Source organism: Eutrigla gurnardus, assembly GCF_963514095.1.
Source record: "Eutrigla gurnardus genome assembly, chromosome: 21".
Classification (NCBI taxonomy): Eukaryota; Metazoa; Chordata; class Actinopteri; order Perciformes; family Triglidae; genus Eutrigla; species Eutrigla gurnardus.
In genome coordinates this window covers 6,509,016-6,535,177 of record NC_139932.1, presented here as the reverse complement: position 1 = coordinate 6,535,177, position 26,162 = coordinate 6,509,016, and the positions used below count along the sequence as shown (strand labels likewise).

Below are 26,162 nucleotides of genomic sequence, written 5' to 3'. Positions count from 1 at the left end.
TCATTATTGCACATTATGCCCTGTAAGTCAGAGAGTGATAATGGTAATGATTAGAAAGGGTGTAATGTAATATCTATTGTGTGCACTCCACTTTTCACCACAGTGACTACACTACACAGGACTGATCCATAAAAACATAGACATTTCATTTTGCATACAGCATTTATACATATTATTTACATTAAAATTGATCAACTAGCAGCATCAACTAGCTTGACATTCGGGGGGAAAAGCATTCATAATTGAGAGTTAAGAAAAATAAATGCTTATTTATGCTATCAAATTTTGCTCTAAAAGATTTTGAGCTAAAAAAATATGCCCATATTATAAATCCAAAGTCTGCAGTTGCTGCAAAAAAAGAACAACGAAGTGCTTTCTTAATTATGATATCAATTAAGTAAATTATAAGCCACCAAAAATAGGAATAATATGCAATATGCAGATAATACATGTTATATAACTGTTTTATGTCACGGATATACTTATTGTCAGACATAACCCTTTTAATGAGTGCCATTTTCCTTATTATTACTGTTCTGCCAGTTCTTAAATAATCTTCTGGTAAACCTTTTACTTTGAAGGTGGAGGCGCTCCACTTCCTGTGTGACGTTACTAGCTTGACGTGTCTCGCTTCTACTTGGTTTGTGGCTCGTGAGTGCAGTTCGTTGTGTTGTCCAGGCGGCTGCGCGTGCTGCCGTGCTGGCTGCAATTCATGAAGGCAGTCAGCGGTCCGATATCACAACGGTCAAACCGCTCAAAACGTTGACTGTGTCGTATTTAATCCCCCAAAACCGTGTAAAACCCTCCTCTCCACCAGCGGCACCTGTGTCCCCCCGCAAGCCGGGAGAGAGGGGGGTCCAGAGCGGGGCGAGATAGCAAGGACCGACCGGCATGGACCCCCAAGCGAAGGATCGAACCGGCCCGGCGGCGGGGGTCTTCAGCGGGCGCCTGGCCTCTCTGGGAGCCGACGGGGGTGACTCGGAGTCCGGTGCCGGCTCGGAGGAAGCTGGTGTCGGCTGCTGCAGCGACACGTTCAGCAGTCTGCCCGACATGGAGCAGGAGACACTGGAGGAGAAATTAAGAGGACTGGCGTTCAGAAAACAGACCTCGTATCGGTGAGTGGGGGAGCGGGGAGGATGCTGGGACAGGATACCCGTCACAGGAGGATACGTTGCTTGTAACTTATTTGTCTTTTATTGATTCTGCTAGCTCTCCTCATCGTTTCATGTAAGCCAATGCCACGATAGGAGCGAATACAAACCAGACAACGCTACAACGACAGCGAGGGATTATATCGGAGGTTATTTCGTTGTTGTTGCTCATTTTGAAAGCGAAATTCTCATAAAGCTACACATGTTCTGGTATGGTAGCTTGTATCCACGTTATGCTCGTACTGTTAACAGCCTCAACATGGCTTTAACACACACACACACACACACACACACACACACACACACACACACACACACACACACACACACAGTAGCAGCGTTTAAGCCCATGTCAGTGATGGATCAAAACAAACCGTCTGTGTGTGTGTGTGTGTTTCCCGGTGGTGTTGTAGCTGTTGTGTCGGAGCATGAACAGGGGGAGGGTGGGGTGGGGGAGCACAAAAACACTATTGATTTTTGGGCAATGCGTGTGTGTGTGTGAGTGTGTTTGGGTGTTTGTGTAGATGAGCGTGTGTGTGTATGTGAATGCCAGCAGTAGCCTGACACCCTGGTGGGACTGGCAGCTGCTGTTGATAGTGAAAACTGGCCAGAGACCAAATCCACAGAGACACACACACACACACACACACACACACACACACACACACACACACACACACACACACACACACACAACAGCAGCAGCAACAGCAGCAGTTTGGGTTGTCAAATCACAGTCAGGAATGCGTGACATCTATCTGTCTGTCAATTTAGTCTATGTGGCTCTGTTTGTGTGTGTCAGCCCTTATGTGCGTTTGGAGGTCAAATCAATCATTTTAAACGTGTTTGTATCTGATTGATTTATTTGGGGAACTGGGGGAAAGTAAAGCGACAGTTTGTGCATGTGAAATAGCCAAACTCCCGAGTCAGCAATGACATATTTGTTGAATTTTGACTCGTTTTGAGACCTATATGGCAATAAATGAATATATCTGCCTGGTTGTGTTTTAGAATACCGGTCGTATTTGAAGAATACATGGCAAGATACAATCTGTATTCTCTTAACTAGATTAATTTCAATTAAACACAGAAATATTGAATCGTATTAGATTTACATGGAGCTAGTAATTAACATCCCAATCAGATTAAATGTGCGTGCATGTTAAACACATTCAAACTGAATAAACTGGCTATTTGGGAAGAGAATTCATCTCATTTAAAAAGGGATGATACAATGTAATCCCAATGCTATCCATTTGACGGATGATCATTTGTGCGGTTCATTCTATTCATTTATTTTGAAGCTCCATAGTCTTTTTAAACGCCCACTTGAGCTACTGTTCATGTATTTTTGGTTGAGTAAGGCCTCCAGGAGCCGGTGCATCGTGGGGGGTGCCGCCGCATCTGGTTCGCTCAACAGCAGGAGCAGTTTGTTCTGATAAATCTGTTGCCTCAGTAAAAAAAACAAAAACGAAAGAGTAGTGAACTGGTGAAGGGGTGGATTTGGTACATTGTGCATGTCGGAAACCTTTTTCTTATTAAGTTAATCTGGAGTGGAGGCTGATCATCTGACCGCTGTAATATGTGCCACAGAGGTTCAGCATCAGGTCGGGATTTCATTATTTATTCGATGTAAATTTAAGATAATAAGCGAGACATGGGATGTTTAAACATGCAGTGATTCCAGCTGGGGACCAGTTTATTAACACTGAGTGAAATATTTAAATCCAGCTGGATAATAACCATAATGTACATATTTGACATGTGATGATACTGTTGGCTACAGTTTGATTTCGTTCTGTCTGTATGATGGCAAAAAAAAATTTAATTTTTTTTTTACTTTGTTCATTAAAAGCATCTAACGGGCTACATTTGTCAGGTTGCTGTTAAAGCTGTTCTAACAGCTGTTGGACCCGATGGAAGGTGTGCAGTCGAGCAGCAAACTGCACCTCAAAATAACCGACTGTCCCTGTCTGGCAGAGAGTTCGATGAGCAGATAGATACCACTCTCATGTCTGTACGAAAAGAAATGAAGCTACGGCCAGCAACTAGTCATCTCAGTTTAAAGAGCGGAAACAATGGGATACAGCTGGTCTGGCTCTGTCCAATGAAGAAAAAATCAGCCAATCATCACCTGCCCGCTCATGGAGATCTGCAGGGATGACGTACTTTTGGAGGCCAACCTGTAAAATTAGCATCGCAATGGTTCCCTTGACACTTTTGGATTATTGCAGAAAATAAGCTCCGTGGCCAACAAACATTTATGACGCACGTTTTGTTCGGTAAGGTAATCTTCACAAATTAACACCACTCGTATGATTTTAGGTCGCATGACTTCACCTCGCCACCTCCATGAAGCTAAAGGCACACTAGTGTTTGTCTTCATGACATTTAGTAGTCTCATTAAGCCACTTGTTAGCAACCGCCTTTTTAAAGACATGAAAGCTTCGGTTTTTACGAGTCGGACATTTACTGACCTGTATTATAACGTAGAACAAAGCGTTAACGTCCCTTCAGCTTGTTCTAACCACAGACCTTCAGGCATTTAAACAAACCCACTTAAAAAAACATTGAGACAAGAGAACAGGAAGTGTAAAAATGCCAACTAAATTCCAGATTTTAGGAAAGCACATATGGGGACACTTGATTTGTTTAATCTGTGGTCTGTGGTTGTGGTTTTCCATGTGGTTATGTGCTGGTTGTCAGGCAACTTCACGCTGACGACAGTGCTATTGGACATTTTCTCTGACTATTCCCTTTTACGTACAAATTCCTCTTTCACGAAACTCACGTCAGAGTGATGCCTTTAAGCTCGTCCCAGGTTGGCTGGGGGAAGAAGCTCTGGAATACTGTGAGGTTGTTTTCTGGTTGATGGATAGTAAAAATGACAGGATCAATATCGGAGGAAATCTGACCTTCAGATAAGAAGAGAAATATAGTAAACCGAGAAACACTGGCAGAATATTTTCCGCCTGCTTTACAGCATTTCCCAGTCATTTTCTTCAGTGCTCATGAACTGTAAATGGCCTCATTGGAAATCCCCAGTTGGATTAATTTCATTTGGAAAGGGAACATTTGGCTCATGAAGCTGCAGCCATTGTATGCTATTGTTCATAAAAATGTATTCTGGTGCAACACAAGAAGAACACTTTTACTATTGATGAAGAAGCGCACCCTCACTTATTTTTAATGGACTTTTATTTCACCATTTGAGAGAACAAACCGTAACCTGGACGACGGCTCTATTTTGAATCCTCCACACAGTGTGTTAATTGTACGGACCGGGTGAATGCAGTCCGGTGTCTCTAATTATGTCAAATTAGTCTTTTTCCTGCGTTCTCATCCATACATGACAATTGTCACGACACACAGGAGTGTCGGCTACATGCCGCCATGTCTCGCTGATATTTTGACCTTTGGCCTTATTCTATAACGCTATGGATAATCTGTGAAAACCCTCTTCATGGGATCAGCCATGTGCAGGAAATGGCATTAGTGGGTCAAGGGAGATGGTTTGTTAGAAGGTAGTTTACATAGCTTTGAAGTGGCCAGTGCCAAGAAGTGAATTACCATATGTGGAAATATGAAAGAGCTGAGAAATGATGCCGTCGCACATCAAAGGTGCCGCGTGTGCGCATGCTTTTGTGGTATTATGTGTTTATGGCGGCGTAAGGAACGTGTAACTTATCTGCCAGACATTCGTCACACTTTGTCTCTGTGTGTCTATGTGTGTTCCCAGAATACCGTCCCTCCTTTTATCTATTCTTAGACGTCTCACCCGTCTGCCTGCATGACAGTCAGAAAGACGGTTGCCTCGCATGTGTGTGTGTGTGTGTGTGTGTGTGTGTGTGTGTGTGTGTGTGTGTGTGTGTGTGTGTGTGTGTGTGTGTGTGTGTGTGTGTGTGTGTGTGTGTGTGTGTGTGTGTGTGTCATGCCAACCAGTTAGTCAGCACGCCAGTTAGTCTGTTAGACATGACTCCAATTAGCTGGTCAGTCAACCAGCTGGACAGCCGATCTGTAAGTCAGAAAGTCGTTTTTCCGGGGCACTTCCTGTCTATCTGCGTCAGTCAGCTGGTCAGCAGTTCATTTGTACATTTCTTTGGACCATCCAGCTGTCAAGATAGATAGTCTTCTACAGTGAATGTAATGGTCCTTAATGGAGCTTCTTCACAAGCCTTCTATCCACAATCGAACAATCCACATCCCGGGACTCTCTTGTTGAAATGCTACTGCCTTACTGGAATCCTCTATTACTGCTGTCGGCATTGACGGATGGCCGTACTAAGATAAACATATGAAATATTCAATGCAACTTGGCTGGAATTAATGGTGGAGGATATGATGAAATATATACACCAAGATTTAACACAGTAGTTTGTGAGTGCATTGGGCTATTAAGGGGGAGCTTTTGCAAACAGGGCTGCAGCTAACGGATTGTTTACCATATATATCGATTTCATGATATTGTTATTAATATTGTAAAATTCACTAGTAGTGGAGTTGTTTTCCTTCCTGGGTTCATGTGAATGAGTCCGCTGCTGGACTGGCGGGTTGAAGTAAACACTCGTGTGCTTGCTCTGTGGATGTGGAACATCGTCTGAAGATCTGGGAAATTTCATCTGAAATCACTTGGAAGTCTGACTTTTTTTTTTCGCTTCATGCACCACATAGGGGCTTTCATAAACAAGCTCCGCCTCCAACACTGTATCCAGCTTCTCTCCACGAGTAGAACGTGGATCCACTTTAAGGCGTGGTGCTGTTTCCTATCTTTGTTGTTTTGTTTGTTTGCATGCAAACATTTGACATGTCATCACCGTTGAGATTCACATCTGGACCCACATGCCATGTTACAGCTGGACCTTTACCGACTGCATGAACCTCGACCCTCCACATGGCCGACTCCGCTGTGTAAACATGCCACCCTGACCTGTCTGCCCGAGAGGCAAAAACACAAAGAAACAAACACTTTGTTTCGTCAGCCAACTTATCATGTGGTGAGATTTCACCACCGCCTTTGTGGGAATTGGTGCAGAAACAAACTGCCACAGGACAGGATGTCGTAACATTATCCCTCCACTATTTCCAGCCCGCCTCACAAACAACGGATCACAATAAGCGCTTGTCATACCACTGTCCAATACGCTTTGGACTTCACGTCTTCTCGGGCGCGTGGGACGACATGCAGTAGGGGCGAGAAAGAAAGAAAGACTGGAGCATGAAGGGGGAAAAACATAAAAAGATATAAACGTATCTCATGTTGCTACTGCTGTGTACCACCTGCAGGGGTAAACAGTGATCAAAGGCCTTTCATCATCTGATGCTGCCGGAATACAAAACTCCCTTTTCAGCCTTCAATTAGGACAAACTACAGAGAGGAGAGGGATGAAAAAGATGGCGAGGAAGGGAAGCAGACCAAGTCCGAAGCCGTGGCACGAGTCAAGATTTGTAAAAGGCCGGTGATGATGCATTATAACGCAATTACTGTATTACCCCAAACAGAACTCTATTCAAAACTTTTTATTGAAAAAGTGCCTCAACTTCCTCCATAATACATTTAGAAAAGGCCTCATAACGTTTTCATTTAATGTCCCAGATCTATTTTTAAGTTGGTGAAAAGCTCACCAGTCTACTAGATTGTATTGATGTAGAACATTTTGAACAATCTTTTTAAATAAAGCTTTGCACTGGAAGTCGTTCAGCTGTTTTAAGGCGAGCCTTTATCAGATTTCACCGGAGTTCTCACCTTCGGGCTCCTGAAGGAATTCATGAATGTTTAACCTTGTGATCCAAGTTTTTAGTTCTTTTATATAAACAATGTACACGGGTCGACAGCCTGAAGGAAAGTCAGATTTCAGATTTAGAACCCTCTGTAATGCCATGCTGCTTACAGTAATTGTCTAAGTGAGCATTGCATCACGGTGCAGCACAGTAGCGCTGGCTTTCCCCCGGGGAAATTAAGTTTAGAAGGCCGACAGAAAAAAATAAAAATAAATACTCATTATACACAACAGGGACCAACATTGAACACATTTACTTCGTCACAGGGAGTATTCACATGTGATCTTTTTAATAGTGTGGTGCAAAAAGTAAAGATGGGTTTATGTTTTTGTGTGTTTGGCATAAATAAGAAATGTAGAGCAATTATGCACTTCCGGTACACAAAAGGGAATATGCAGTAAATAACTGTTTTTGTTCATTCATTTTGAAAAATGTTAGCATTCAACAGCTGCTCATTGTCACAAGTTTGACACTCAAATTATGGCATATTATAATAATAATAAACAAAAGAATCATAGAAATGTCTGTTTAACTTATAAACTCATAAAATACTTGATAGTGTAATCCTCCATCATAAGACTCTGATTAAGACCTGTGGAAAATTCCTGAACTGGGCTGTAACTTAAACCCGTTGCTTAGATACAACAGACTAAAATACTCATGTGAAGCCACTTAATTCTGTATCGTCTACGATGGCGTGTGGTCACATTCGGGCGCTCCTGTCGTAAATGAAATGTCTGTGAAATGAATCCACACATGAACCTGACTTCAGTTTAACAGTGCCGGCACACAATTTACTATTTTTAGCCCCACTAGTAATGTGGCGATGTTCAGGCGCATCGCCACGTAGGTGTGGGCTGAAATCTAAACAATGGTGGGAGGAATTGTGACGACGATCATGGCCCTCAGAGGATGAATAGTACCATGACTTCTCTGTGTAGCGCCAGCAGGTCTATTATCCAGTCAAACATCCAATCCACATTGGCACAAATGTTTAGACGTTCACGGTTTCCAGATTATAGATTATGTGCTGGGGAATTTAGTGATCCCCTTTCCTGTCATCTAGTTGAGCTCATGTAGTCTGTGAATGATAACATCCTCCTGTAACATTAATATGTACGATTTGTTCGTAACAAGCACAAAAGGCTCTTCATCCGGTGCTCGTGTGGTAATTACTTTTATTTTTTATTTTTTTAAACTGCTCCCCCTGCTTCCCCCCCCCCCGTCAGGGCTGAAGTGAATTTAACCAATTACATCCATAAGGGATGAGAGCTTTCACCTGACTCCACCTGCATGGTATCCTGTAGAAAGAGCTGCTCCCTTATGTTTTATACAACCAGTGTTTGAGTCGGTTTTGTTGCTCAGACCGTGTTAAATTCAGTGGAACGCTTGGCTCAGAGTCTGGGCAGCTTAAAGACACTCATGAATTTTTAAGCAGACGATCAGAGCACCAATTGTTGATGAAATATAAGGCTCACTGACACAATTTTCCCTCTCTCATCCCGTCCTCAGGATGGATGAACAGATATCCATGCATATTTATGATACTCTTTTCCTGTTAGGAGGAGGAGGAGGAGAGTAAGCTCTATGCGTGTATGGATAATTCAAAAGCTATAACGGGTCAATGGATACATTTTTTAAACCAGTATATCATTAGTGTGTGCAGCTATATAAAGCTGGCTTTTTGTCAACGGTTTTGTTCATTCCAGTCGTAACTGACCATTTTAACGGACTGCTGCTATGTTTCAGCGGAGTTTCCCATGGTGCACTTAGCTAGAGACTGTTTACTGCCACTGATACAAGACAAATTGTCCATAAAATTGTTGAAGTCTTTCTGACATAGAGAACCAGCACATATTTGAGAAGCTACAGAATTTGTGACATTTTTGCTTTGAAAAAGCACTAATTCATTATCAAATGAATTATGAAAATAGGTGCATTCTTAATACTAGTTTATACCAGTATTATACTAATACTGGTTTTGAGGAGAATATAGATTTTCAGGCAATTTTGGAGCCTTCCATGAAATTCTGGGGTTATCAAGTTGAAATAATTTTTCAAGGGCGTTTGAAATCTTTGACACATTTGTATTATTTCTCTAATTTTCCGGCTTCGAGGTGCTTTTTTAAATGTGTTGTGGATGGAGTGACTGACCACTTAGGGTGAAGGTGAGGTCAACCTGAACAGTGGCCGTTTGTACAGGACGGATGCTGTGATGCTGAAGGGAGTGCATCTTTTCCTGGCTCTGTCAAACGTGGTGAGTGGTGTGTGTGTTAGTGTGAGTGCACACCGGTGTTAATCATGATGATGCGGTGTGTTTCTGCGCCCTCTTATCTTCCTATACACACATATTATAGACAGACAGAGGCATTGGTCATCTCTCCCCACCTACTCTGAACAACGTTGTTCCAGTTGGCTGGTGGTGTGTTTGTGTATGCTTATGCATATCAATCATTTCTGCTAAGAGGAAGGGGAATGAGATGTCTGTTTTAGGAGCAGAAGTGAGATTTCTACTCTCTCTCTCTCTCTCTCTCTCTTTCCGAGCCTTTTCAGGAGTGTTTCAGAGTGCAAGTGTGTGTGTGTGTGTGTGTGTGTGTGTGTGTGTGTGTGCGTGCGTGTGTGTGATGGGGTTTATTTTGCCCATAATTCAGTGTGCTGAGGCATGGATTGGCTGTCAGGAGCCGCTCCTTATTAGTCGTCAGGCTATTTCCTCCTTAGAAATGGAGCTAAAAAAAGAGTGTGAAAGGAAAAACAGAAGAGAAAAGAGAAGTTTCTGGTGTAAGAGGAACCTTGTTGAAGAGAAACCTTACCGTGGGGAAGATTGGTCAAGTGCTTCCTTCTCCATCACACAGTCCAATTTGCAAGAAGGTTTCTGGAAGCCTTAAACCGATGCATGTGGCCGGCAGCACCCTGTCATGTTTCACAAACGATTTCAGAAGAGACCCGTGGTTAAACCTACAGCTTTATTAAGCAAGATCCGACCTGTGGGACACTAAACACTATAACAGAACAAACTGTCTTCTTCACAGCTACAGAAAATGTCCTGAAATATAGTCTGACCAAAAAGGCAACAGCATGGTAACTACATTGACATTGATACAGACATTACGGTCATCTAATGCCCTGAATCTGTTGTAATGCAATGAAAGTCTTGTGGTTTTGGTTAGAAGACATTCTCCTCTTCCCTGCTACTTTATATAGTGTAGGGGTCTGTTTCCATTCCTCACATAAAGGATAGAGGCACAGGACTGGGGCAAGTTGTTCATTTTGATTAGCTGACTGTTCGTATTGCTTTCTGGGGAGTGTGCTTCCTGGCTGGTTGTGTGGACGATGGGTAAGCCACAGAAATTATCTTTTAGTCACTTTTTATAATTGGATGAGGGTTGTTCCGGGTTTGGGGCTGTATCGGGGAAGAGGGAGCATCTCAGGTATGCCTAAAATCTGATGAAGAAACAGGGCTTTGCCAAAGTAATGAGTTATTTTAAATGAATGCCTTTTGGCTTGCCTTTGTTCTTGTCTGCTGTGTGACAAAATTGGAGGTGGAATAAGTACCTACGATCTATTACTGAAGTAAAGGTAGAAACACCGTTTCATGAAAAGATCCTCAAGAATGTTACTTGTAGTAAAACTACAAAAGTATAAGCAGTACTCAAATCAAAGTACTCATAATGCAGAATGGCCCATTTCAGAATCATGTATTTATTATATTATTGGATTATAATTGTTGGTGCATTCATGTGTTCATTGATTAAATGTTGCAGCTGCTGAAGATGGAGCTCGTTTTAATGACTTTATGCGCTGCTGGGTGAACTGCTTGTGAATTTACCCGTGGAATCAAGGCTTTATCTTAACCTACGGAAATACATCCTCATTTATTTGCTGAGTACATGTATAATAAATCTGAATCGGCAAATAACGTAAGTCTTCGAATAAATGTAGTGGCGTAAAAAGCACAATATTTTCCCCTGAAATGTAGCGAACGCTAAGTATAAAGTAGCAGTAATCAGCAGCCATGTTTTCCTGGTTTGCATTGTGCTTTTAAGGTAGCACCTTCTCTCTCACTTCCAACAAGCCCATCTGTCTGCTGCGAGCCGATAATGAACCTGTGGAGTCGACCGCTGAGGTGCCACTGACTCCATCACTGCAATCCCAACTCTGTCCCTGTCCTGCTCTCAGTGTCAGCTCACTCTAATGGCACCTGATGTACGTTCATTTGTGTTGCACAAGGACCTGCAGCAGGGAACCGACGATGAAGAAACAAACAGAAAAGAGAGTCAAAAATCACTCAAATCTCTGAATGGGAGTACATGATAGCATAAGAATATGATGTATATGATGCAGACATGTAGTGTCTATATGATTAATGATTTGTTGTTGGTTTATGTTTTGTCCATATTTAATGAACGTTATAGAATGTGCCTGAAAGTGTTTGTCAAGGTTCGTTAAAACTCACCTCATCCTTAAAATCCTCCTTCTAGCTCAAATTCCAGTTAGAAATTCAGAGCTTGTAAGGAACTACTTTTCCATGCGTAATAACACTTGGCTCTGTTGTGATTAACAGCTCAGAGGGCGGAAACAGAGTATAAAGAAGGTCAGTGATTGGCTGAAAGTTAGACCTCGGACATGTGGGAATTTCAGGCTCGTAGTGCGACTCAACAATCACCATAAATGAATGATTTTCAACTTCCTCATATTCATACTGGGGCATGTTGGGAAGTTGTTCTCTGACCAGGCTCTTCTTCTCAAGATTGAATTGCGGATCGTAAACCAACGATGAGCGTAGCTTGTTTATCTCACCTCTTCCTGGTTATAAAGTCCAATCAGAGCCAGCCAGAGAACTTTTGGCCAAGATGTGTTGAAGACAGGAGGAACCTCTGCTGATGGAGATCAGTATTAGACTGGTACGGGCCTTTAAGCTCTTAGGTGATTGAGAGAAAAATAATAGATGATAAACGATTAATAGTTTAGATTAAGATACAATGTCAGACTTTTCACAGTTCATGTTTGTCATGTGATGATTTGGATTTTGGAGGAAAACACGATTTTGGAGGAAAACACAATTAAACCAAACAATTCATTGATTAATTGGGAAAATGTTCAGCTGTTGAATTGGTGATAATAATAGTAATAATAATAATAATTAGTTCCAGCCTTAATCTAATAAGATTTTTTTCTAGAAATCTATCTAAAGTAACTATTCATCACATTTTCTTTAAAGACATAACTGTAGCTGTTTTTCAGTATTTTCAACTTCCCCTCAAAGAATGGAAAGAACTTTTTTCAGTGTTTAGGGAGAGAAGACATCTTTAACATACTTCTACAATTTAAACATCCCACCACAATCACGCTCACCTTTCTGACCCCAGAACATCTGATTTGTCTTCATAATTTGAGCTTCTCTGCCAGATGGATTCCTCAGCTAAGGGACTGACAAAAGGGCTTTTTTATTTTTAGATTTTATTCTCAGCGCTTTATTGTCGGATATAATCATCTTTTAAATGTATTTCAAAGGCTTTTGATGGATGAGAGAGAGATCTGTGGCTCTGATGCCAAATGGTTGCGCTGACTAATTTGGAGGAGCTCACAGCCAGCTGCTCCATCAGCTCCACATCCACAAAGGAGAGATTTGGGTTTTATTCTGTCTACTTTCCTTTTTAGTTGTCTATTCTTTCCATTGGCTGACGTGGACATGTACCAAACTATGGGTTGTACTTGTTCTGTCTCTCTCCTTGTTACTTTACATCTGCACACCTCCCTATTTATAGACCTTTATTAATATATACATACACATATACGCTGCCGTGATTGTAAACATGTGTGTGCAGCCTGAGTTAAACCCTGGGCTTTTGGAAGGGTCTCTGGTTGTGTGTTTGTATCTAATGCAGGATTACTGAGCACTGATCATCACTCAGCCCTCAGAAAGAGTCCCCACACAAACCCCCCCTCACACACACACACACACACACACACACACAAATGTACACACACACACACACACACACACACACACACACACACACACACACACACACACACACACACACACACACACGTGTACATATAAATTCACAAATATTACACAGCAACTCTATACTTCAAGTTTTTCTCTCCAATTAAGTTTTTGTCCCTGACAGAAATAGATGCACACACACACACACACACACAAACACACACACACACACACACACACACACACACACACACACACACACACCCCACGCATTATAATGCAACTCTGTACTTAAATAATATGTTTATTCTTAGTTTAGTTTTTCTCTCCAATTAAGCTTTTTCATTGCTGGTTTTGCATTTTGTCCATGATTCAAATAGATGCGCACACACACACACACACATACACACACACACACACACACACACACACACACACACACACATCCACACAACCTAGCAGACCTCAGCTGCAGAGACATGCTATAATTAGCGAGAGAGCATCTTTATCTTGCGCTCTCTTTCTGTGTGTATGTGTGTGTGTGTGTGTGTGTGTGTGTGCACTAATTGCTCAGGTTAGATGGGAGTCATTAGTAAATAATTAATTTTATTAGGCAGCTGTAGTCTGAGGTTAGAGAGATGGTACACTTACCTGGTTTCTCTCACTTTCTCTGTTTAGACTTTCTTGCTCCCAATTTGACTTCTCCCTTTAACTCTGCTTTACTTTCCCTCTCCCTGTTTCTGATTCATCCACTTTTGCCTCCAGCTTCTGTCTCTTTTTCTTTGATCTCTTCCCTCTCTGTCTGTCTGTCTGTCTGCCTGCCTGCCTGCCTGTCTGTCTGTTTCTCATTTTCTCTGCTTTTCTTCTCCCCTCTGTGTGTCTCTATTCTAAGCAGTAAAGGTCAGATAGAGATGCACAGCACAGATCTGATGCCTCCCCCACATTACATGCTCGCTCACACACACACACACACACACACACACACACACACACACACACACACACACACACACACACACACACACACACACACACACACACACGCACATTGACAGACTGTGTAATTATGTAGGTGCCAGAGGAAGATGTGAGAGAGAGGGGAGTATCACTCCTATCTCCTGGCTGTGGTTCCTGACTTGTATTGGCTGATTGGAGTGAGAATCTATACTGTACAGTTATCGTTGAAGTGGTGTGATATATTATTATAGATTAAGATAGCCAGCAGTACATACAGTTATTTATATGGCTTCACCTCACCAGCTGCAACATTAAAGTGAAGGGACACATTAATGCATCGATAATTATAATAAAATAATATATTTATTATTCAGAAATATGCCACTCTGTAGTTTGAGTACTTTTGTACTCTATGTAACGTGAGCTGTTCGATTTTGCCCAAAAATAAAATCCGATTTTCTTCTCTCAAAATCCGATTTTCGATTACAATTATTTTGTGAAATGACAAAAGGCAAATATGCTCTTTTTTATTGAACATTTTGCAAATAATTTCCCCATTGGGATTTGAGTGCAAACCTTGCTCTTATTAAACAAAAAATCCCTCAAGGGATTAATATTAAGAACAATTAATGAACTTTTGCCATCTGGCTTTGCTCCATGTTATTTTCTTGTAGACCTCTTGTAAACAAAAAAACAATCCCTTTGGGATTAAGAGAAACAACTCACTTTCACATGTATCTTAAGGTGTGTCCATAAACAAAAATGAATGAATAAAGTGCAGAACTGTAACTTTTTGAAAAATTGATTTTACGATTTTCACGTTTTTAACATCGTCCCAACTACATAATCGCGATTACGATTTAAAATTGATTAATCGAACAGGCCTAGTGAGTACCATTTTGAATGCAGGAGTTTTACCTATAACAGAGCATTTTTACTTTACTTTGTACTGAAAAAAACATCTGAATACTGAATACTCCACCATTGCATTTGACATAGTTTATGTCATTTCACTTTGATAATTTAATGCAGGCAGAGAAAGAGGGGCACACCTGCACAAATCTAGTGGAAGGCGAACTGTTGGAAAACATTGAACATATCTCTCAACCCTGCTCTCCACTGCATCAGTAGATCCCGGCTCGTTTGGGGTTTAATTGCCTTTCGCAGCCACTAGTTTATTTAAAAATGTCCGTTTCTAATGGAAAAAACCCAGTAAATGCTGAAAAGCTTGAAAGTGAATCGTCACCTTTGCTTTTGTCTTCCTGCCTCCGGCGAGAGCTGCGGTTGGGTTATGTTTCCAGACTATACTTATGTCCGTCTGTCTGTACATCTCTGTGTCCGTATGGTCGTCCCATTCTTGTGAACGCGAGGGAATTTCTTCAAATTTGGCACAAATTCAAATCCACTTGGATTCAAGGATGACATGACTAAATTTTGGTGGTCAAAGGTCAAGGGTCATGTGACCTCACAAAACACATTTTTGGACAAGAAGTCATATGGTAATTATGCAAATGATTTCACACACATGTCTGATAGGATAGGATTATGACGCAGTGACATTTAAGACAGATATGCTTGGCAGAGGAAACAACCCCCAATACTTTTGGGGCTTATTATCCTTCACATGTTGATGTTTTGGGTGTTGGATAAAGTTTGGATAAGTCTCAAGGATCAGGTGTGAGACTGATGAACTAGCTGAAGATGATACGGTCATACTACATAAACAGTGTGGCAGTTTATCACAATAAACCGGGATCTTGGAGCAGACGGTGCAATGAGAGCGAGTGAGTTCAGCAGGTTTCAGTGCAGATTCACGGTTCACATGAGGTTCACCTCATTCTTATGTAGTTCCCCCACCTCCGTCTCTCTCTCCCCAGAGTGTACTGTCCTTGTTTCCGACGTTTCTCCATCCACCATTTTAATGTCTTGACTGTCTTGGCTAGAAAATGTGTCTGTGTTTGTGTAAATGGTTACTATGTGTGGGTATGTTTGTGGGTAAATGTGAGCTCCCAGTTTAAAATGCAACCACTAAGTCCACGTGACAGCTCAGAAATATTATGTCTTCTGCTATACTTTGTAAATTCTCCAGCATGTGTTCTTTCTGATTCTGGCGTCATGAAGCGGTGTCATAAACCTGAGATAACACAAGTCATTGACACAAGTCATTGCCTCAATTTGAGTCTATTTACATTCATTTGCATTTATTTGTGTATTTGGGGATTTTGGATGCTTTGCGCTGCCTAAAGTTTGCATCACTTGCATCAATCTGAACACACTTTTCCAGAAACTCAAAGTCATCAAAGCCAAGAAAACAGTCTCAACACATTTGCTTCAGAAATGCTTGGCATGAATAATCCAAATGAATCACAAGTGAGAAACCAGTCAGTGTCCTGTCCTGTCCTGGTGTTTGAAGAGGTGTGATCACTGCATGATGGAGTGTGTGACAAAATTGTGATTTGTGTAATTTGAAATCAATATCCCTCTTTTTACCTTGTTCCTCACAAGTTTGCAGTAGTCATTTGGAGTGTGTGGTGCTGTTGTTATTGACAGTTCATTTAGACAGTGCAGTTTGTTTATTCTCTCATATCTCCCGTGGGGGCTGGCATTGACAAACTGGAACATTACCTTTCTATTACGCCTTGTTGTTGACACTCAGTAGTGAAGCGAGTACAACACGTGGCTCTTTATATATCCAGTTTAATATTAGCTCATAAGCCGGGTTTCAAATCGGCCTCATGCCTCTGGAAAGGACGCATCACTTCAGCACATTTGTGGGTCTTCTTTGGGGGCATGAATGTTTACACTCCACCACGGTGACTGTTCACTCACTTCACAGACAATAAGCAGTTCTCTCGGCCTCTCTTTCTTCTACTTTTAGAAACAGAGTGGGTTTTCTGAGTGGGAGTTTTGGAGAAAGACACTCTGCTGACTCTGCTGGACGAAACGAGAGAAAGACTGGTATTGAAGCAGCAGTGTTTGCCTCTTAAATATACAGCGGTAAAGTCAATCCGTGTACAAAATAATCTGTCAAATTTAAACTTTCGTTAATGAAGAAGTCAAGATTTTGGGCTCTATCAACATCCAGTAAAAATGATCAGTCCATATTGGCATTTATAAGATACGTAATCTGATAATGCAGTAGGTTGAATACAAAAACATTAAATACAGATACAATACAGATATTTCCTTAATTCTTTTGTTTTGACATATACACTCTCTGAATTAATGAAGGCTGTCTTCCTGCCCGGGCCTAACTATTGTCATTATCAAGGCATATTTCAGCATGGTATGGTCTAATGAAGCTGCTGCTTTGTTTCAGTAAAACAAATTCAAAATTTGAGCTGAATTTGAACAAAACGTGAGTGGGAAAACAGGGAAGAGAAAATAGTGGGTGGGTGGTTGGATGGAGGGATGAAGATGTGAGCAGAGAGGTAGATGAGGATGAGGTTGAAGAGGGGAAGGAGAGAAAGCAGGAGAGAGTGAAAGTGTGAAGGAGAGATGATGATGAGGAGGAGGAGGAGGGGGAGGAGGAGGAGAGAAGCCAAGGCCTTTGGGCAAAGCCAAGACCGCCTACAGATGCTCTCTCTCTCTCCATCTCTCTCTCTCTCGTCTCACAGCCATCCCTTTTTCCTCTCTCTCTTCGTGTGTCCTCTTGTCCTCTCTCTCTCTGTATTTCACACTCACATTCTCCTCCCTTCTTCTCTAATTTGCCTTTCTCTCCTCTCACTCCTCACTCTCTCCTCCTCTTCCACCCCCAGAGGAGACCGAATGTAGGCCAGTGGAGAAGTGAAGTGAAGGGCAGACCAACACACACACACATCCAGGCCTTGTACAGTGAAGGACGCCGTCAAATGTGCCCATGTGGTCTGTCCTGAAGTCCGTCAGAGACGCAGAAACATGCAGGGATAGATGTCTTTGCCATTTGATCATAATGAAGTTCTAACTCAATGGCTGTGTGGATTTTGCCTTGTCATGCCAGGGAAGCAGAGACGTGGTCTGTGTCCTAATTTCATATAAATTATCCTCTCCATCCTCTATGAGTATACAAAATAATGTATTCTCATAGAGGATGGAGAGTCTACAGCGACGGCGTCTGTCTGCTGTTTGCTGCTGAGCAGGTTGTGAACTGTGGGTTTTGACAGCTTTTTAGCTGAAAGCTGCAGCTGAAAATGACACCACGAGAGCGCTGAGGTTGAACCTCCGCGGTGCGCCGGACAGATAAACAATGAGCTCCAATCAGCTGTAGAGATCTGTAAAGCCGATGGGAGCTGCAGATTCAGCTGATCATTTACTACGATCAATGTCTCTCACATTGTCACATTGTTTTCGCATTGTGATCACATGCATTGATTGTGTAAAACTCTAGCTACGACGTACGACTGCACCATATTCATCGTGGTAGTTTAGATTTCTAGCACGCTAACATTTGGGGATTAGCACTAAATGCCAAGTACAGCTGAGGCTGAATGTTGGGTGTTTTGAATTTGATTTTCATGGTGAAGGAAAAATCAAAGGATCAACAAAGTCATAAAAACAAAATGACACTTAGCTTGTCGGTGAAATGTTATTGGCAGGTCTTTGGTTGACAGGCGTGTGTCTGAGTCATACTAACTGGAAAATCAGGTACATTATGAAAATCAGTATTCATACATTCATAGAATAAGGGCACAGGTTGAGAGGGTAAAACTGCATGTTATTGAGAGAGAGACAGAAAGAGAGAATGCTTATAAATAGAGGGAGGAAGGTCAGAGGGAAGGAGTCAGGCTTCCTGTATCCAGGCTCACCACCGGACACACACACACACACACACTTGCACAACAAATATGTTAATGTTCCTGGTTTGAATAGTTCAATCTAAAAAACACAACGCTGATATTAAATCATTTTCTACCAACATCCACTTTAATATCCATTTAGCAAAGGTTAGGAAATGGTTAAGTATGCCAGTCAATAATGATGGTTCTGTTTTGTCCCTCCTAGTCTAAAACCCAAATACATTCAATTACCAATGAAACAGGGAAAAGCAGCAAACCTGTCATTTGGGGGGGTTGAACAGCAAATGTTCTGCGTTTTTGTTTGATCAATTGTTGTTGATTTTTATTATCACAAATTGTTGTTGATTATTATCTGTCGATGAAGGAAGGAAAATATATTTAATTGCCCTACACCTACTCTTAAACTCTTAAACTCCCACTCTACCTGTGTCTATTGTTTCACCTGCTTCTCTGTGAAGCTGTTTGCTTTTCCCTGAGTTCATGACTGTGTGTGTGTGTGTGTGTGTGTGTGTGTGTGTGTGCGCGTGTGAGAGAGAAGAGAGTGATCTAATAAGAGTTGATAGTGTACCCGACTGCAGCTGCTCTCCCACACCCACTCCCTGTCACAGACACAGTGAAGAGAAAAGTAGAGTGTAATTAAATATATTACACTTATTAAAGTAGAAACCCCAGCTCAGCTAGAATCTAACTGAAGAGTAGGCCTGGGATGATATAAAAATTTCATGTCACTGTTATCATGGTCAAAATAGTTTAGATTAGGGTCATTCCATGCCAACTCAATGTACATGGTTCCTCTCAGATTTTGCTGAAAAGTGGTGAAAATATGCCTTATGTTACCAAATAAGGGAATCTGAAGTTTCAGGTCAATATCTCAAAAAGAACTCGTCCATTTGAATTTCAAGTGCCACGCCCCTTTTTGACACATTGAATTTCGCATTTTATTTATTGGCATTTTTGGAGATCCATAACTTCTGTTCTAATAATATATATATATATATATATATATATATATATATATATATATATATATATATATATAAGTCGCTTTTGACGATATGCACGATGACCCCGATAATGGAAATTCACCACGTTGGACTTATTGTGAGTGTTTTTTTCCATTATCAAACCTTAAATCGCCCCATCCCTAGCAACCATAGTGCCTCAGCTGCACCTCTCAAGCGCTCCCAGCTGGGTGTTTTCAGGAGAGTGCCTGCTGTTTTCAGTTGGGGTGGAATAAAATGCTTTGGAGGGCACAAGCACAAAGATATTGTATGACTTTCAAATGTTGAATACATGAATTGTTGGGAATAACAGAGAAGTCATTAACAGTAATAAGTGAACATAGACTGTTTCCTAATGTAGCCTATTAAATGCATAACATTCATTATCTAAAGATAAACTGAACAGATGTATATTATTGGAGAATTATCCCTCCAAGAGAGTCATTTATATATAAATCACAAAATACATTTGTGAATCCTCTGTGCATTTATTATCAATGAGACTGAACTGACCCCATACTGTAACACTAAAATCAGCTGAAAAGCGGTGGTCAGCGGGACCGTGACCACCTGATCTGACAGAGTGACCAAGTGTTGTGTAGTCTGATCCTGGCATCAGGGTACCAATTGTGCCGGTTTGGGGTTTTCATGGCCCAAATGTGCATCAGGTGTATTATTTGGTAGATGATTTGCTTGGCTGTGCAAAGCGGAGGAACAGCTGGGTGAAAGGATTCAAGCTGGTGGCTGGTTCTCGTCTACAGACCCGAGCGAGACGTCTGCTTTTTACCTCCTGACGCAGACAGACAGTCAGACGGGAGCTGGGGGAGAGGTACTGTGCACGCCGTCCAGACGGACAAACAGGGAGGAAGACAGACAGACGCAGAGGGGAATGCTGTATGCTTCGATAAAACTGGGAAGGAAGTCTGAGTGGGGTTGCCATGACAACCACACCCTTCACACCCTGCCCCCCGTATGCACAAAAACACATTGACCAGTCCACGGCGGGGAGATGGGAGATGTGAGTGTGTGTGATGATTGTCGCTTGTGTGCAGATAAGAAATAGTTTTGTGCAGATTGACAATAAATGACCACTGAAGAAGAAGAACAAGCACTATCTCTAGCTTGTTATAGCAACTGTGTGTGTGTCTGTGTGTCTCTTAGTGTCTAGATTTCTTCCTGCTATTGTGTGCACTCTCGTTCCTGTGTGTTTCTGTGCGTATTTCTGTGTGCTTCGGGGTCAGACGGAGTCCAGAAGCCAAACCCTGTTGTGTGATACAGCTGCAGGATAATAGATTGCATTGTTTTTCTGATTTCTCAGTTCGTCTTTGCTGGCGTTCTCCTTAATTTAACACAGAAAACCACCGTTTGTCATTTCCAGTAAAAAGCCAAACCGTAACAAATCATTATGGGTTTAAACATTGCTTTAAAAATGTATTGACTCGGATGAATGGAAGGCTTAATAGATGCCAGAACACTAGTTCATAATGCAATAAAAGGCAGGGTTTTACAGCTCTAGCACAACAGCAATAATTTAATCCTCCACCTCTACGATTGTGAGATGAACAATAACACCATTCACATTTCAAAATAATCTATCAGGAGCTTGCACTTACGTTGATGTGATTGGCCAATGCAGTGCATTGCCGCATGACATTGCAGAACGTTTGCACAGTGCAATGCAATGCTATTGTCTGTTTGAACACAGCCCGCATAGCAAAAAGCAGCACTCTGTCGACACAGGACGGGTTCAGGCACAGTGTTGAGTTTAGGACACGCAGGCCAGGTGTAGATATCATCTTATTGCAGATACAGACTTTTGAAGGATAAACACGTAGAGGTGTGTGTGTGTGTGACGGTTGTAGTTCGCGTGTGCTTCCTGTTTATAGTATTTTAAAAATGACAACTCAAACCCTCCTGAATCCTGTCTTAAAACGTGTGTGTGACTTTTATTTGTGTGTGTGTGTGTGTGTGCGTGCGTCCGTGTGTGTGTTGATCAACCTTTATCCATCTCACCCCCATTACCTGAGGCTCTGAGAGGAGGCTTGTAGAGACATGGGCTCTTACTCCGCCTCTTGTCTCTCTGTGCACACACGCACACACACACGCACACACACACACACACACACACACACGCACACACATGCACACACACACACACACTCACACACACGCACACACATGCACATGGACACACTCAGGGCATGCTGTGTCACCAGCGGCAACGAACAAGCCTTTCACACTGACCCACATAGAGCGAGAGAAGGAGGGGATGAAAGGAGGTAGAGAAATTGGGTTGAGATTGATAGAAATGGGATGATTGAAAGGAGAGAGATAAAGAAACCGAAGTGGAGCAAGAAGCAGAAGAAGAATAGAGCGAGCGTTCGTCAGATTGTGCCGAGTGAAGGACGTGCGGCCAGTTAACCGAAGTGTCCTTATCTGTCATCTCCAATGTTTGAGCTCCGTGGCAATGAGGCTTTAACATCTGTGTGTCCATATTAAGATTAAGGCTGCCATCTGTAACTTTCTGCACGTTGGAAAAGCAGCTGACAGATCAGCTTGCTGTTTGTCTGTGAAGTTGTTTCACCTCGTCGTCTGTGGTTTTGCAGTGGAAATCTACTGACTGCCGGGGGTTCCTGGCACTGTCACCTGAAGAGCTGTAACTCTACATGTTGTGAGTGAATGTCAGGATCCAATGTGACACACCACTGTCGAGCATACGTTACTGGTGATGAAGTAAAAACCAAAACGTCTGTGGAAAAGAGAAAAGTGCACACAGAGCGTCAGAAAAATAGACCAGTTCCTATTTCTTCACAGAGCCAGTGTGCTTGTACAAGGAAAACTGAGAACAGTGAAGTCACCACCTTCGTCATCTGTTTTTTTTTTAAATAGTAGTATAATAGTTATGCAATGGTTTTACTGGTTTGGCCCACGTGAGATCAGCTTGGGCTGTAAGTGGCTAAACTAAAATGAGTCTGGCACCCCTGGTCTAAGGACAGATGGATATGGAGTCACCTTTATTTATTGTCTGTGATTATTTCATATGCACTTAATGAAGCGTCAAACAAATTGGGGTCTGCGGAGCACCTTTTTGCTTTGATGAATGTTTCTGTCAGGTTGAGATCATCACCGCTGCTAACCGTATTTTACCGCTGTCAGCTCCTGTCTTACTGAATTGTTTCCATTCGTTGGTGAGTTGATTTGATCTTTATTAAATGGCCTCCATCAAAATACGGATTAAAAATGTTTTAGTCTGGATTATGATTATGATTATTTGGGAATGTGTATTGATTTCGTCAGCACTTCTACATATTATTTCTGGTCACAATGAGACATTTATATCCTCTGGAACATAGTTTTTTTTAGTCTGGCACTGTCCAGAATTAAATTCTCTATCAGCGTCAAGAAAAAAAAGTCTTCTTGGCCTTTAAATCCCTGTATCAGTCTCTGTGCTGCAATAACATTCAGCTAAATCCCTCTCTTAAAGAGGACTGATAAGTGTGTGTGTGTGTGTGTGTGTGTGTGTGTGTGTGTGAGCACGACCTCATATGCTGTGTGTCTGCATGTGTTTCTCAGGTTTGCCATCTCTTACGCAATGTTCTAAAAATAGAGCAGATTCACCTGTAAGGGGATGAAGGGGGGGAAGGAGACTCAGAGGAGAAGCAGAAAACGGGGGGCTGTAGAAGAATGGATGGAGTAGGGAGGAACCCTTTTATTAAGACTATATACTGGTCATTTATAGGGCAACGTTTTAACACAATGTCAAGGTATTTTGCAATGAATACTTTGGGTTGGTTTTAACATTTCAAACCTATAATATCAAGCTGGATTGCACCAGTATACCCAATTTCACCACAAAGTTTTGCACTTGAATGAAACAAAATGAGACTGAGAGACTCCATGAATCCACATTACTTTTAGTAACATTATTTTTTGTCTGAGTTGTGCATCAATATGATGAAGTCCCTTCACGTAACTGTCAAAAAGAGACATTTGTGTTGGTATTTTCTCTCTAAGCATGCCCTTCCTCAGTTGAATTTTGAGAAAATGAAGCTTTATTGCGATGCTTGTTGACTTTAATCCAACCAAAGGAAGCGGAGAGTATGGACGGAGGTGAGGTGTAGGGGATCCAGTGTCATAGTTCATTGGACACCACAGCTCCCCCCGCTCACTCACCCATTCACAATTGTCTCTTTTGTAAGTAATATCCGTTCATCTATAACCATAAAGTTAATCTCACCACTGCCGTGGCCCTCCTGAAGCCTGATGTATGACCTCAGACCTAATCTGGAGCTAAATCGTAACTCTGTATCCTGCCTACGTAAGTTCAACCTTTACCCGAATCAAAAGACACACACACACACACATTGTTACCGGCGCAGAGCTCCGGTGTCTGGTGTCAGGTCTCCGCTGCCTGTCGGGTTGATTGGCACGATGACCTCACCCGTGCCTCGGCGTGCAGGGAAATAACTGTTGATTCAGTCCCGGAGACGAGGATGTTAGCAACAGAATAAGTGGGAGAAGCTTTGAGAGTGATGATACATGGAGCAGGTGGACGCGGAGGGAGGAGGGGGAGGGGGAAAAAAGTGCGTTGGTTTCACCGGCTCCTTGGCTACAGGTGAGTGATGAGAGCGGATCTGTGTCTTTTAGAACCAGTAGTGAAACCAATCAATTTGTGAGATGCTTCTTCACGTGACCCATGTCTAAATGTCAGGCTGTTGAATGGCTCGGTCTGTTGAGGGCGTTTCAAGGCTGACTCTGACTTCTTCTGGAAGGATCTGCAGGTGTTCAGCTCCTCTTGGTGCTGAATACGCGTTTATAGTCAATGTTATCACTGATGACACAAACGTTTGACTCATACTATAACTGAAGCCAGAGCAGGTGACTTTGGTTCAGCCAGTTTACATGGGTTTAGACAAACAAAGGGTTATTTCACCAAAATACAACATGAAATGTGGATTGGACTGAATGTGTGCCTTTCGGTTTTTACAGGCGAGGTCGTTGAGTTTTATAGTTGTTTGAAAGTTGTTCAGACTCACAAATATTCAGATTTTACTTTGAAGTAACTCGTGAATTCTTGACATTTGCTTGAAACATTTGCTCACACTTCTGAGATATGCTGCATATGACTCTACCCTTTCAGTATTGTCGCATTTTTGGATGAAGGAGCAAACATCATTTCCCACCCAGTGCTTTTAACCAAACATGAAAAAAATGGTTATGAAAGCATGAGTAACCACATAGTTCAATTTCTGTTCTTTTTTCTGTAACCCCCCCCCCCCCCAAAAATTGCAATTTTAGAATTTTCCATTTTCCCTTCATCAAACATTTGCCTGCACAGAGAAAACGGTTTAACACTGAACCCACACTGGTACAGTTGTGTCTCCTTTGTCAACCAACTTCTTCCCACATATAATCACAGCATCCTCTGCTCCACCGGTCAGAAGATGTTAAATTCAGTTTCCTCCCACTTGCAGCTGCTTTTTCTTTTGTGCAGCTATTACTTTTGTTCTTACTTTGTCATTAATCATAAACGCTGTTGCCCAGCTTTGGCGAGGCACCTAGACGCTGGCTGAATGACTGGCGTGGAGAAGATTGCACCGCTGTAGGCGTGTTACTGTAACCCACCACAAGAAGCCTGTATTCTTTCCACCTTAATCACCTGAATACTACATAAACAGTTCCTACTCATAGTCGAGGATTTGCAGATTACGTCATCCTCAGTGTGTGGGCCGTGAAATGAAGACGGTGAATGTGCTGTGTGCGTGTGTGTGTGTGTGTGTGTGTGTGTGTGTGTGTGTGTGTGTGTGTGTGTGTGTGTCCACGCACGGAGCCATCCCACATGGTGTGATGAGCTTTCTGTAAGTAAGTGCGTTTACAGTTTACTGGTAAAGTTGCACATCGAGCCGATTCTCCACCAATATAATTACTGGATGAGCTGCCGATGCTCCCGCTGTGCCGTCGTCATGGCAACGCCGGCAGCCCACCTCTGCTGCAAGGAAGAATAGGATTGAGAGGAGCAGTATAAAGAGAGGAGACAAGAAGAAGAAGAGCAGAGGAGGGGCAAAAATGAAGGGGAGGAGGCGATGGGAGGGGATGGTGATGTCGAAGACAAAAAGGCGCCGTGAGTGGAAGAAGAGGAAAGAACAGAAGAAAGAGAGTGGAGGAGGAAGAGGAGGGTGATTAGATCCAGAGATAGTAAAGGGGAAAGGGAGAGAGAGAGAGGCAGAGGAGAGAGTAGGTGGTGTTCTGTGTTCAACTCCACTACTCTGTTCACTTGAATCTCTACAGTGGATGCTTTAACACACTAAGTGTCTGTGTCTCTCTCCCTGGCCGACTTGTTGAAGTGTGACAATAGCAGTGCAGACGCCACTCATTTCCAGAGCTGTAAAAATATGGTTGTGCAGATGATTATTATTATTATCCATTTTTTAAGCGGTTTGACTTTAATTAGCCGACTGAAGCTGGAATTATTCCTGTGCCGAGCCGTTGATCAAACTCTTTTCAGGAGACGGACTCAAAACGGACACAAAGAGCCCCTTTTTATAAAATG

The 26,162-nt window shown here is 42.2% G+C and overlaps 1 protein-coding gene across 6 annotated transcripts in view; it reads left to right on the top strand.

Annotated features, from left to right (window-relative positions):
* The first annotated feature begins 681 nt into the window (after nucleotides 1-681).
* The window catches only part of dgki (diacylglycerol kinase, iota), a 64,477-nt gene continuing 38,996 nt past the window's right edge, over nucleotides 682-26,162 (top strand). For all 6 annotated transcript variants that reach the window (XM_084038945.1, XM_084038946.1, XM_084038948.1 and 3 more), the window contains exon 1: nucleotides 682-1,115. In XM_084038945.1, the coding sequence (XP_083895071.1) occupies nucleotides 892-1,115 (224 nt within the window). In that variant the 5' untranslated portion in view covers nucleotides 682-891. The remainder of the gene's footprint in view (nucleotides 1,116-26,162) is intronic.